The following is a 14231-nucleotide window of genomic DNA, read 5'->3' as shown; positions in this document are numbered from 1 at the left end:
GATGTCCACAGGTGGGGGTTGTGCTTACAGCCCAACACTGTGCAGGACGTTTGGCATTTGCCGGAGAACACCAAGATTAGCAAATTCGCCACTGGCGCCCTGTGCTCTTCACAGATGAAAGCAGGTTCACACTGAGCACATGTAACAGACGTGACAGTCTGGAGACGCCATGGAGAACATTCTGCTGCCTGCAACATCCTCTAGCATGACCGGTTTGGCGATGGGTCAGTCATGGTGTGGGGTGGCATTTCTTTGGGGGGCCGCACAGCCCTCCATGTGCTCGCCAGAGGTAGCCTGACTGCCATTAGGTACCGAGATGAGATCCTCAGACCCCTTGTGAGACCATATGCTGGTGCGGTTGGCCCTGGGTTCCTCCTAATGCAAGACAATGCTAGACCTCATGTGGCTGGAGTGTGTCAGCAGTTCCTGCAAGAGGAAGGCATTGATGCTATGGACTGGCCCGCCCGTTCCCCAGACCTGAATCCAATTGAGCACATCTGGGACATCATGTCTCGCTCCATCCACCAACGCCACGTTGCACCACAGACTGTCCAGGAGTTGGCGGATGCTTTAGTCCAGGTCTGGGAGGAGATCCCTCAGGAGGCCATCCGCCACCTCATCAGGAGCAGGCGTTGTAGGGAGGTCATACAGGCACGTGGAGGCCACACACACTACGGAGCCTCATTTTGACTTGTTTTAAGGACATTACATCAAAGTTGGATCAGCCTGTAGTGTGGTTTTCCACTTTCATTTTGAGTGTGACTCCAAATCCAGACCTCCATGGGTTGATAAATTTGATTTCCATTGATCATTTTTGTGTGATTTTGTTGTCAGCACATTCAACTATGTTAAGAAAAAACTATTTAATAAGAATATTTCATTAATTCAGATCTAGGATGTGTTATTTTAGTGTTCCCTTTATTTTTTGAGCAGTGTTTATTAAAAGCACTGTTTGTGTGATGTCTCTAACCTTGACAACGGGCAAAGTTCTGTGAATTAATCAGTGGTTCACCAATCAGGGCCTTGATGGGATCTGAAACTGTAAAAATATATATATTTGGCGACATCCTTTCAACTGTAAACCTATGAAAATGTTTGATTAAATTGAAAAATCTAACATGCCCAACTCTAAACAGAAATATATAGATGCACCTCTAGGTGCTGTAACTCTGGTTGAATCTTTTTCTGTCAGATGGACAAATTTCAGCCACAAAGCCTTGGTCAGCAAATGCATTAATTGTGCAACATTCAAACTATTCTTTAGGTGATTTCCATTAGCATTTCTACTATGCTCTATCATATCACACACCAATCACTTCAAGAAAGGAACTTTTTGGAATCAGTCCCTGGGTAAACGTGGACTGGAGAAGCCAACAGGTAAAAATTGGATTGTTTAGAGAGGTTGATGCATTCAAATCAATCTCAGACACAATGTACACACACACACACACACATAGACACGCACTCAGAGGCACACACCTAAAAGTTGAGAGCTTCCGGGAAGTAGCCTCAGAGGAACACACTTGCTAGTGACAGTCGACTGACAGTAGCTATTCAGAAGTGAATGGTGTGTGTAGGCAGCCAGACCTCCCCAGAGTAAATCTCTCTGCACCACCATGATCAACATGTACCAGACCAACCTGCCTCCACCACCGATCCCCCCCCGGCTAGGCTCTGTCAAGTCAGCACCAGGAGCGGGCCACAACAAACCTCTCCTCGGGTTCCTCATTGGTATGATAGTGCTCCAAATGCTGCTACTACTGGGGGGATTCACCTACCTGTACCACAAGGAAAACAAGGTAAGAACTCACCTTTCTAGATACGGTTATACATTTATTAGTTTCTTAGTGCCACGTTCAAAACTATCATAGATCATGGATACAAGTCTGTTTCTGGTAACACTTTAATTGGATAAGTCCATCTGTGAATGCTCAACAGACTCTCAGTAGCATTTCAACTAACTGTCTACGAACACTAGTCCTTATCCTAACCTTTATTCTAAACCTAACCTTAGCCAGCAGTTGCTCATCAACAGATAGTTTGTTGAAAGTATGACCACCTGTAGAGCATCTCCAGACGAACTATCCGGACTATCCAAATCAAGTGTGACCCGTTTCATTATTTTATAGCTGAAATCTTTCCTGAACGCTACTAGAGAGCGAGATATTGTTTGAATTTGACTGCCGTCGGCTATACGTGACATAGTATAGTGTATTTTCAAAGAGCAATGTGGTTTACAGAGTAAGGGCGTCTTTTCAACATCTAAAGTATTTCAGTTTCAACCTAGGCCTACTATTCTTCAAGCACAGGAAACAACCTCCGTTATAAAACAATTAAAATAGGTTCATGAGAACATTTTCCATGATCAGAATAAACATTCAACAGAAGCATTTAGCAACAGCACATACAAAACAACTGCTTAGTCCTAACATGCTTCATGCGCTTGTCTTGATGTGAACTTGAAAGACACGTGTGATCCTCCTTAATCAGTGCTGATATTAAATATAGGGTTAACATTAATTCCTGCTTTGTTTGGGCTCAGTATGACGAGGACTTTGAACACAAGTACCTGGATGACATGATCGTCCTGAGGAGACTTGGGGAGTGTGAGAAAGACAGCCAGTCAGTACTCGACTGTGAGAAGCTTGTGGAGAAATACAAAAACATAATGGAAAAGGTAGGCTATGGTTTCTGAGACTCAAATGAAGATATCAGAGGTTTTAGGAGTACATTTGGAGAAGACGAAATATGCAGTATTAACAGATAATTAAGCAATGCTATGCTCTCTCTCCTATCAAGGTCTCACAAGTTGAAGGAAAAGGTATGTTAAAATATTTCATTACATCAGTGAGCTCCAAAAGTATTGGGACAGTGACACATTTGTTGTTGTTTTGGCTCTGTACTCCAGCACTTTGGAGTACAGACTGTCATCTTTAATTTGAGGGTATTTTCATCCATATCGGGTGAACCGTTTAGAGAGGACAGACCTTTTGTACATAGTCCGCCCATTTTAGGGGACCAAGGGTATTGGGACAAATTCTCTTATGTTAATTCTCTTTAATAAGTATTTGGTCCCATATTCATAGCACACAATGACTACATCAAGCTTGTGACACATTTGCAGGATGCATTTGCTGTTTGTTTTGGTTGTGTTTCAGATTACGCCGTGCCCAATCAAAATTCCTGGTAAATAATGTATTGTGTTACTTTTATTGTAAATAAGAACAGAATATGTTTCTAAACACTTCTGCATTAATGTGGATGCTGCCATGATTACAGATAATCCTGAATTAATCGTGGATAATGATGAGGGAGAAAGTTAGACACATAATTATCATGCCCCCCCCCAAAAAAAAATACAAAACAATGCTAACCTCCACTGCCATTGTAATGGTGAGAATTGGAATGTGTCACAAACTTGATGTACTGAATTGTACTGAATTCATTCATTTCTCAACAGTTCACCCGATATGTATGAACATAACCTCAAATTAAAGCTGACCGTCTGCACTTTAACCTCATAGTGAATGTATCTGGAGTAAAGAGCCAAAACAACATGTCACCGAGCTCTTTGTGTTTCTTTACTTCATCTGCTTTACTTGCCACTCTGTCAGCAGAGGATCTCCTATTCTGAGAGGGTGAAGACTGACTGACTGTTCTCCGTTTCAGCTGTCAAACGCACTGGGGGTGTGCCCTCGTATGGAGCCATGGCACGCATGATAGTCAAGCAACCTGTCGTTGGTGCACTCCCTTCATGTAAGAGTTACTTATCACAAACAATTTTGGTTTGTCTTTTTCCTATGAAATTGTAGCCTCAATTCAAGAAAAGAGTGTCAGTATGAGGTACTACATAGAGCCATGACTACATGGAACTCTTAACTAATGTAAGCAGTAAAATCTGATTCAAACAAAAAAACGACACCTTATGGAACAGCGCCGACAGCGAAGACACACACACATCGATTTTGTACTGTAGATATGTTGTAGTAGTGTGTAATAATGTGTTGTGAAGTGTAACGTTTGAGCTATAGGTACATTTCCTTAGTGTTGCTGGACCCCGGGAAGAGTAGCTGCTGCTGCTTTGGCAGAAGCTAATGGGGATCCAGAATAAATGCAAATACTTAAAATATAAATTGTTTGGTTGAACAGCGAAGTATCTGGAGTGGAACATAGGCCACTCAGTGCTGAGGAACGTCCAGTACTTCAAGTCCAGCTGGTTGAAGGTTCTGCAGCCTGGAGACTACGACATTTACTCCCAGGTGGCCTTCTCCAAATGGCACCCCAAAACCCCTCTGGCGAGCCGGGTGAAGCTGAGGAAGGGGGAGACAGGAAAGGAGAAGAACCTGATGACAGCCTACTGCAGCCTGGGGGACCAGAACCGGACAGACGTGTGTACAGCCTTCCAGGGAGGAGTGTTCAGTCTGGAGCCTGAAGACCAGATCTCTGTGTGGGTGACGGACCCCAGCCTGGTCAACTATGAGGAGGGGACGACCACCTTTGGATTATTTAAGCTGTAGGCTAGACTTTGCCTATAGTATGGAGAGGATGGACTGTATTACTTTGGATTATTACTGTATTGGAGTGATGGGTGGAATCAAGGCCCTGCGTGCTGTTGGATTTGGTACAGGACTGATAACAGATCTGCTCATGGACTACACCAATTTGAACATCTTTCTAAAAAGGCCTCGGTGAAAGGAATCCCTGGAACTTATTGCTGTTGATTGGATAACCTGCTCTCCCTGCCCCCACAATGTTAGATATTAATATTAATTTCTAAGAATATGGCAATGACTGTGTATTTATTGTGACGGATGGTGTCTGTATAGTTAATAAATTATTATATTTTAATAAAAAATGTGCTTGATTATTTAAATGAAAAATAACCATCTCTCTATGGTAGGTTTCCAATTGGTTTATCGCATACAGTATCGTCTCGGTGCTTGGAACTGATGCAACCCGTGAAACCTTTATTTCCACAAGGCCCCCCCCCCCGCGCAATTTCGTGGGTTGCTAAGCATAATTATCAAACTAAAATGGTTTGTTGTTTGACTCATCACCACAAACAAATGTCATGTACTTTATGCTTATGGAACCAAGTTGAAAAAAAAATAAGTGTCTCACACAAACCTTCTGTTGCAATGTTGCATCCCTTCACAACAAACGCTGCAGTAACCTCTAGAATTAGCACCAGAGCAAAAAGATCTGTGCAGCAAAACCAGACAGGTCTAATGAAAATCAGTGCTTTTCATGAGGGTGCTGTGACAGCAATATGAGGTCTTCACACAGGGCACAGACTGTAAGCCATTTTGTCTACTGTAGTAACATCTACTCCAGGGGTATTCAAATTTTACCCTATGACACCGCTTCCCAAACTCGGTCCTGGGGACCCAAAGGGGTAAACGTTTTATTTTTGTCTGTAGCATTACACAGCCGATTAATTATAACAAATAATTAAAGCTTGATGATGAGTTGATTATTTTAAATCAGATGTGTAGTGCTAACCAAAACATGCTCCCCTTGGGGACCCCAGGACCCTGTTTGGGAAACGCTGCCCCACGAGGTCCGGAGTAGTGCTGTCTTTCTGTTCTACCTGATAATTAATTGCACCATCTTGTCCCAGGTCTAAATCAGTCCTGATTTCGAGGGGAAGAATTAAAGAGCAGTGAAACTGGCTTCCAGGTTTCGATTGGGATTTCAGGGATATTTTCCATGGCTAATTGGGTTTATAAAAACAGCACGAACGTATGGCAACAAACTCCACACAGCCCTGCCGTCACATAGACCATTCCACTGCAGGGGTAGAGGGAGTCGTTGAGCAGCATGGAAAGAACAAGTCTACAGAGCAGAGGTGCAGCGTACCCTGTCAGGAGATGAAGAGAGGAGAAGTGGCTTTCACAGGATGTCATCTTTACTCAGTCATTCCATCCTGTCATGGGTCTCTCTCAACATACGCTAGTCACTGTAGCGTGTTCTATGTACCTGTGCAATCACCCAGAAGTGGAAAACAGGGTGGAACGAGGTTTACCAATGGACTTTTCCAGCATGAATGAAAAACAGATGAATAACAGCGGATCAAGTTGGATTTTTATTAAAAGAATGGCCATACTGAAAACATGAAAGTGTGCCGCAACTCAAAGAAGAAACAAAATGCCTTTACAATAGAGTTAGAGTTTTGGCATCAAACCACTTTTTCAAATGATACACGTGGAGTGGTCTGCCGACACAAGTCGTCATGAGCAGGATGGAACAGTCTAAGTGCTCACTTAGGCTACCAGACATTGAAAAGTTTAAGACACTTTATGAAGAAAATAAAATGCATTGATAAAAATATTGATGTTAAAAATAATCTCAGCAATAAAACATAAACAAATGATACTGAAGGACATTTGTACAGGTGACAAAACATGTGGAGCTGACCTGACAGACCGTGGGACCTGAACACAACAGCTTGTAAGAGTATGCTGCTATACAGCAGGACTACAGAGAACACAGTGGCCAGGAAACAGGGACAAGGCAATAGGCCCATTTTGGTTAAGTGGGTGAATGAGTCATCATCACTGTACATTAACAGAGATATGTCTCTTTATACAATCTGGTCTACTGCCCAACTGACTGTCTCAGAGTGACACTCAGGTGAAAACAGTCCTACTGAAGTGGTCACATTGCATTCTCATGAAGTTCCTATGGTCACTCTGCAGTATGAGGTTGACATCAGGTTCTACAGTGCACGCGCTGCACGTCATCCTGGGAGGAAGTGCTGTGATTCAACTGAATAATCTTTCCCCGAAGGCCTTGACATAAGTTATCAAAGCCCGGTTCCACATTGAATCGTCACACGACCCTTACCTGTCCCCATCTAAACAGTGCCATCAGTCCCATTGAAATGCGAAACATGACAGAAAACCTGTGCCTGTAAATCCCTGCCACTTCCTCTGTACCTCATAACTTAATCCACTGTGATCAGGAGGCCCTTGATCCCACTACTCATACTTTACACTCTCCATCAACACAATCAAAGTGGGGACATATCTCCATCTGCATTAACTCACCAGAAAGAAGCATAAGAACGACAGACCAGGGACGAAATGTACAAACCGTCCAAGAAAAGAATCATCTTTGCTCCCTTTTAGACCATAATTAGTTAAGATAAAAATGGACCGGAGGGTCCTGATCCTAGAACAGCAGTCCAGCTCAGACGCTCTGTGAAAACGGGCGGAGGACACTGATGCAATGAGACTTCCTTGGAATGTAACCCTAACTCACATTGTGGGACACAGTTTACGAAGTACAAATAACATTGTTCCTGTGGTACCAAATTCTTAAAATCAAAATGGGTTGTGTTTTGTCTTCCCCAATGGACAATGCCAAATAAATAAAGATCACTTAAAAACATGTTTTCCTTAGGTGATCATTCTGTAGAGGTGGTTTCTGCAGTGCAGGTTGGTTTAAGGCAGAAACCCAGAGACCGCCCCAAGTGGGTTCCCAGTACCATATAACCTACATACAATACACACATCTCTACCTACATAATGAAATGTTTTCATGGAAAATAAATAAGCAATATATATATTCTTTAACTCCCGAATAAAGCAAAGCTATGTATTATTAGTACATGTATTTAATTGTTATATCGTTTCGGTAAGAAAGTATAGGCCACACTGTTGTCATCTTTACATGTCTATTTTATACGCAATACACCATATACGGGTGTTCTATTTGTTATATATCTATATCCCTGAAAGCTTTGGCCTATATATTGATCGTCACATCTAATGTGTGACAATATCTTAAAAATACTGTACATCCGCGCAGATTGTAAGAAACACAGTCAAGGACATTATTCATTAATATTAATACCAGCTTGGATATGAGCGGTATTGAAATCCACTTACCATGAGCTAGAGGACTGTTTGATAGTCCATGGATAGGTCTCACCCATCTGAAATGAAAAGCTAAAGCTCTGAGGACTATGAAACAGCTTGGAGATGCAGAGTCTCACGTCTAGAACGTGCAATCTCAAAATGCCAATGATGTTCAATAAAGCTCGATACAAGCCTCACTCTTTCCCGACAAGGCTGCAAGGGGTGTCCTCAACACCAAAATAAAGAAACAGTGCTGTAACAGACGTAGAGTGGGCCAGATGAGCCCTAGTTATGGCAGAGGGAGTCGCTCTCCTGCAGAAACAAGTACATGCAAGAGAACACCCCATTGAACCGAAAGATGGCTTCTCGTTCCCATTAGATGTTCTATTGAAAATGTAGACCCAATAGTCCAGTGGCGATGCAGCTGGTGACAATTAGAGCAGCAGTTATTTCTCCTTTGTCCAAAATGGCTCCATCAGAGTTGACCAGTGCCAGTAGACGGGAGGCAACCAATCAGAATATTTGCTTCTGGTTATCCCCACCCAAGCATCAGACCAGAGAGTTGCTCTAACCATTGTCCAGATGCATGAATCCAACCCTTCTGTGTTGTAGGGATTGAAGGCAGTCGCACACACACACACACACACACACACACACACACACACACACACACACACAGGGGCTATGTAGGTAGGTAGTTGGGTAGGTATGGGGAGTTGTTCAGTGCCCTCCATCCTCCCAAGCACAGTCGTTCTTCTGCTTGGCCAGCTTCCTGACCACTCTCTCCAGCTCCTTACGAGACTTCTGCTCCTCCTCCATACATTGCTTCATCCACTTGTTCTCCTGACAAGACCCATACAAGTTAAATATTACACAGCACAGATGTGAGAACACACCTACAAGTATGAACCCACACAAACCACAATTACCCACTACACCAACACGACTTAGCAAAACTGGCTTGTCAGCCTTTACCTTTGTCAGAGTGACCATTAGATGAACAATTCTTGTTTTACCTTCTTTAATTCATGGACCTCATCCTTTAAAGCATATACTGCATCAACCAGACTCCTGCCAGTGCAGAAACAAAAGGTTATCAGAAAGTGGGACAGCAGCATATTTTAATGTCACATTATGTTCTTTGACAAAGGCTTTGGAATTTGAGTGCTCCAGGCAGTCGAACATAATTTCACAAATATTGACGAGGCAATTTCTTGCTTCTCAATGTTCAAGGCAAAACTACCACTTGCTAATACCGTAACGTTATTATGTAAAGAAACACATTTCTTAATTTTAACTGGATGAATAAATACCACAGATTTGAAGAAGCATCGTATTAGATGTGTTGAAACGACCACCTAAACAAAACTAACGGCAGACCCATGTACATACACAGTAGGGCTGGGCGATATGGCCAGGTGATATACATAATACTCTGAGTAAAAGAGAATGTTTTCGGATTTTCACCCTCCATACAATATTTCCTAGAGGTCATAATGATGAAATGCCTATGTATGTTAAGTTGTAAAATGTGAACATGAATTATGCCCCCCTTTCAGTTTACTCTGACGTTTTTCTTGCGCTGTACCTGATGATTTATGAAAACTTGCTTGGTAGCTCGATGTCCTCATTGTGTTTAATACGTTTAACGTACACACTATTTCAAATATTTATGAAATGCACATTGTTATATTTGGTAGCACTTATTGGTTCTCTTGACTCCAACCCCATTCGACGCGTGGAACGGATGTGGGTGGAGCTATGTCTACATAATGGTGCGAAGGCAGTGTGTCCGATACTTAAGCTTATTAAAGAGCGGTGACACTATCAAGAGCAGTGACACTATCAAGAGCAGTGACACTATCAAGAGCAGTGACACTATCAAGAGCAGTGACACTATCAAGAGCAGTGTGCGGGTTTCTTATTTTATTCAACTATTACCAGGCACCTGCAACAAAAACAGCTCAGATGTGCAAGTGCCTTTTTGGGCAATCTGGCCAAAATATCATATGTTTCACATTTTTGACGGTATTTTATGTTTTTAATAATAAAAAAGTTATAAAATATACTTTGAGTAGTTCATGATCTTAGGGGGCAACAAATAAGTGATTTCAAATGAGTCTTTCTCCATTCTGACAGTATACCGCCCTAACGCACAGTGTTGTAATGGTTTAATACACATCTATTCTCCTGAGTGATGGCCATCTTACTTTTCCTCTATGCTTGTCTGACCGTTGTTCTTCATCTCCTCCACCATGATCTTCTCTTCCTCAGGCAGCAGGACCTGAGGGACACACATTTTCCTCACCGCTGCAGAAAGACACAATAACACACATGTAAGTCTGAGTCATTACCATGCCTATCTATGGGCCATTAAAAGGTGTGACACACACACACACCTTGGACCTGTTGAAATAAATGATTTGTCTGTATAAATCAAATCAAATGTATTTCTGTGCTGTACAGAAACCCAGCCTAAAACCCCAAACAGCAAGCAATGCAGGTGTAGAAGCACGGTGGCTGGGAAAAACTCCCTAGAAAGGCCAAAACCTAGGAAGAAACCTAGAGCGGAACCAGGCTATGAGGGGTGGCCAGTCCTTATGAGGGGTGGCCAGTGTGTGTATAACACACACACAGTTACATTTATGACAGGTTGAAAATAATCCCTCACACACAGATGCATACAAGTGCGCGTGCCCACAGACAGACACTCTCTTCAGCTCACCTGTGCTGGCCTGATGCTGGCTGGCCCCTGTGCAGTAGGCCTCGATCACTTTCAGAATCTGGGCATCCTCCTCCAGAGCAGCTGTACCTGTCAATCAAAGGCACACAAGGGAAACTGGGAGTCAGGAGCCTTCTGAAACACAAAGACTGACTTTAAATTCCAACATTCAACTGACACAGACCAGACCAGACCAGACCAGACCAGACCAGACAGACAGACAGACAGAAACAACTGATTTAGCTGCTTCATTTCTATAGTAACTGTCTGTGTGTCTGCTACAGATGGTCAGTTTCCCTCTCATTGTTCCAGTTAGTTAATTTAAAGTGTCTAGTTTTTCCAGATTTCTATGAAATATGACCGATAATTAATTACATTGAGTGAAATAGTTTCCCTTCCAATAAATGGTAATTAAGTATGTTAAAAAGCAGCTGTTCTGTGTTTGAATGGTAAGGGCTACAACAGAAGAGTGTGGGTGTATACCATCATTAAAAACATTAAATGGCAAGTAAAAAGCTGATTGGCCAGCTCAGCCAACTTGACATCACATTTAATGAGGAAACAGCAAGCATTTTTAAACAGTCTGTTTGAGTTGAATTTCTTTCCCACGTGTTTTTATTTTATTTACACTTTGGCCACAAATATGAGTATAGGATGAGTCAACAACATTATTTAGGTATGAGTTAACGGACTGTGAACTTTTAAAAGTAAGATTTTACTGGACAGTTACTAGGAGCTGGATGTCTCAACTAGTGATGAGGTACTATAAATCACGTGAGACATGCGTTTTGAGTTACGTGCAGTGAATTACACTGGAGTGTCGATTCACAGTGAGAGAAATTAGTTCATTGGTTAGGCAGCGACTGTATTTTGCCACGCAGAGTGTGAATCGGTGCTTTCCTTGGTGGCAACACATTTATGGTTTCATTTCCTAGCGTGGAATGATCAAACCTACTTTTCCGTAAGAGGAACTCCTCGTCGGAATGTTTCCTTTCTGCTCTGCGTTTTGGGAAGAAATTCTTAATGGGCCCAGAGCTCTTACTGGAGTCCTGTAGGAGTGACAGAGAACTGTTAGGAGGGTATGGTACACAGAGTCATAGCCAACACAGTGACACACACCTTCAAGCCAGGGGGAAAAACATCACAGTAAATGCAAGCCTACAGTAACACACACACACACACATTGCCTCCATAGACGAAAACATACACGGTGACAAAGTCTTCGAAGTTCCACAAGCATGGGACAGCAGTAACCAGAGAAACCTGGGTCATGTTCATTAGGGCACGCAACAGGAAAATAAAATGACAATTTAAGTAGCCCCTCCTCGTTTTAGTCAGGTTTCTTCCATTTGGTGCCTAATGAACACAACCCTGGTATTATTTTTAACAGTTTACTTTTAGAAACAAAAATTGTCACCTCCGAGTCATTAATGAACACATTTAGTTTTTAGCACAGCCATGTCACACACTTGGTTCTAACTGTGTGGCCTATGTCATCACGTCTGCTATAATGAATCACCTTGACCATTAACGAACCATTTTAAAACCCTCTTATGTAACCCCTCCCATTTTCTAACCTGTAAACTGCCATTCTTTCTTATTTGATCATATGCTAGTCAAGGTGCAACAAGAAGCAGCTTCGTTGAAAGTAAAGCACACACACACACACACACACACACACATTTATGCACAATGTGTCCATCTCAATAAAGCTCCCTAACAGACCTATTAAAAAGCGGGATGATTGATTCTTTATAAAAAGTGTGGGTGGGGTGGGGGGGGGATGAGTGTTTCTGCATCAAATTCTACTTGTATCCGTTACCTAGAAATAGCTTTGTGTTACCTAGAAAACAGAACGTCTGCCAGAGGCTCTTGGTGAGTACGGGGATAAAAGACAGACAAGGCAGCAGAGAACACAGGAAACCAACAGCTTACAGCAGAGGAAGAGGCAAACAGAGCAATGACATGCCACTTCAGCACATGGACGCACACATCCACACAGAGGGAGAGCGATAGATCTAGCCTCACCTTCAAGATAGAAGACATCCTCTACAGCAGCCAGTATGGAGAGAGAGAGAGAGAGAGAGAGATAGAGATATAGAGATATAGAGAGATGCATGAGAAGAAAAAAAAAGTGGGAGAAATTAGAAGAGGGTGAACGGTGAAAATGTCAGTACCCCCCCTCATCCTGCAGTATGAAGCCAACAGAGTGATGATTCCACAGAGAAAAAGAGAGGGGAAGGGGAGATGCAGCTAATAGCTGCTTTAACCCTGAGGGCATAGAGCATAGTGGATAATGCTGCACTCTAGCTTTAGAATATCGTGAAATCTCACCACAAATGACCTATTTTCAACCTATGTCATTGTACGTAACGTCTTTTTGTCAACGTTTTCATGGATCACAGGAATCTGCAAAACGATAACCATTTTTAAGAGGATTATTCTGGCAATATAAACGGTCAGTGACCGAGCTCGACCTCACCGCACACTGACCACTTCCAGACCCTGTGGAGTAGCAGCTGGTGCAGCCCACCACCAGGTCAACCTGACAGCCAGACAAGCGCCATTCAAAAGACAAGTCTGTACTGGAATTAATGTAGTTACTTATCACCAACACAACCCCCTCACCTTGTCTATACACTGTTTCTATATAGAATCTGGGACCCCTGTTTGCCTACTCATCTGGTAAGAGCTCTGCCCACACAAACAGCTATATCTGACAGGGTTTTTCCATGGACCCGTTAAACTCATGTTACCGTAAAAGACTTAAAGCAGTGCTCTTTACCCCAGGCTCCGAATAAACTTAGTGTGTGCAGGCTTTTGTCCTAACCCAGCACTATATCCTGATTCAAGTCATCAGCTATTCATCAAGAACCTGAATAGCTCCAGACTCTAGAGGGTTAATGCTGGGCTGGAACAAAACCCTGCTCACACTGCAGCTCTCGGGTATCAAGACTGAAGAACAAAGAGATAGATGGATATTCTGTAGGTCTGGGTTGGCCTACCTCCTTGTAGCCCAGTGCAGCGGAGGGCTTGAGGGGTGGGGCGGGGCGCAGGCAGCTCAGAGACCAGGGCTTGGTGGTCTTGGGGGGCTCCAGGGGTCCCCGGTTGGCCTGGCTGGGGGTGCTGAAGCTGGGCAGGTGAGTGGGGGTGCCCACCATACTGACCGGCTTTCAGTCAGAGAGATGGGATGTGTGAGGTTCAATGCAAGTTGAATGCAAGTGCCAGCCATGTGTGAAGTACAGTGGATGTTGAAATGGTTCAGCGCAATGCGAGTTCTGGATACATGAAGTGGTGTAGATGTTCTCATACTATGATACTAAGTCCAGAGGGAAATACAGCACAGCCATCTTGTTTAACGAACATTCTCTACGCAACGCCACTTTCTGCATCTTTTCAGAAAGAAATCATGGACAGTGTGCCCATGTCTTTACCTTGATAATGGTGCCCACGGGGCTGGCTCCTTCGCTGTAGGCATGGAGATGGTCCAGCCACTCCTGCAGCTCCTGGGGGTTACTGCAGAACACTGTGATGCGATCCATTGTGCTTCCTGCAACACACACACACACTTCAGTGGGTTGCACTTTGCAGGGAAGTTTCAGGCTGGGTTACCTAGAGTTAGGGGTGGGTAAAACTGTTTGCAAGGC

General features: G+C 43.2%; 2 protein-coding genes across 3 annotated transcripts in view; one reads left to right on the top strand and one right to left on the bottom strand.

The window, feature by feature from the left end:
• The first annotated feature begins 1359 nt into the window (after positions 1-1359).
• LOC112257086 (CD40 ligand-like) lies at positions 1360-4864 on the top strand. Its single transcript, XM_024430660.2, has 5 exons — positions 1360-1799; positions 2543-2677; positions 2800-2821; positions 3670-3756; positions 4150-4864. The coding sequence occupies exons 1-5, from the start codon at positions 1617-1619 to the stop codon at positions 4515-4517; spliced, it is 795 nt and encodes a 264-aa protein (XP_024286428.1). The 5' UTR covers positions 1360-1616; the 3' UTR covers positions 4518-4864.
• A 1208-nt stretch (positions 4865-6072) lies between these two features.
• Positions 6073-14231, bottom strand: part of LOC112255684 (rho guanine nucleotide exchange factor 6-like) — a 29110-nt gene continuing 20951 nt past the window's right edge. The window contains exons 15-22 of one of the 2 annotated variants that reach the window (XM_042325728.1): positions 14019-14134; positions 13590-13754; positions 12613-12633; positions 11540-11633; positions 10588-10674; positions 10073-10172; positions 8879-8933; positions 6073-8705 (exon numbers count right to left, since the gene is read on the bottom strand). In XM_042325728.1, the coding sequence (XP_042181662.1) occupies positions 8583-8705; positions 8879-8933; positions 10073-10172; positions 10588-10674; positions 11540-11633; positions 12613-12633; positions 13590-13754; positions 14019-14134 (761 nt within the window). In that variant the 3' untranslated portion in view covers positions 6073-8582. The remainder of the gene's footprint in view (positions 8706-8878; positions 8934-10072; positions 10173-10587; positions 10675-11539; positions 11634-12612; positions 12634-13589; positions 13755-14018; positions 14135-14231) is intronic. The other variant, XM_042325729.1, reaches the window with a different exon arrangement.

The sequence above is a fragment of the Oncorhynchus tshawytscha genome, linkage group LG08 (genome assembly GCF_018296145.1).
Source record: "Oncorhynchus tshawytscha isolate Ot180627B linkage group LG08, Otsh_v2.0, whole genome shotgun sequence".
Classification (NCBI taxonomy): domain Eukaryota; kingdom Metazoa; phylum Chordata; class Actinopteri; order Salmoniformes; family Salmonidae; genus Oncorhynchus; species Oncorhynchus tshawytscha.
This window is presented reverse-complemented; position numbering and strand designations above follow the sequence as displayed.

Coding starts and splice junctions, on each gene's coding strand:
- LOC112257086 (XM_024430660.2), top strand. CDS start 1,617: ATGATCAACATGTACCAGACCAACCTGCCTCCACCACCGATCCCCCCC. Junction 1,800..2,542: donor TGTACCACAAGGAAAACAAG/GTAAGAACTCAC, acceptor GTTTGGGCTCAG/TATGACGAGGACTTTGAACA. Junction 3,757..4,149: donor CGTTGGTGCACTCCCTTCAT/GTAAGAGTTACT, acceptor TTGGTTGAACAG/CGAAGTATCTGGAGTGGAAC.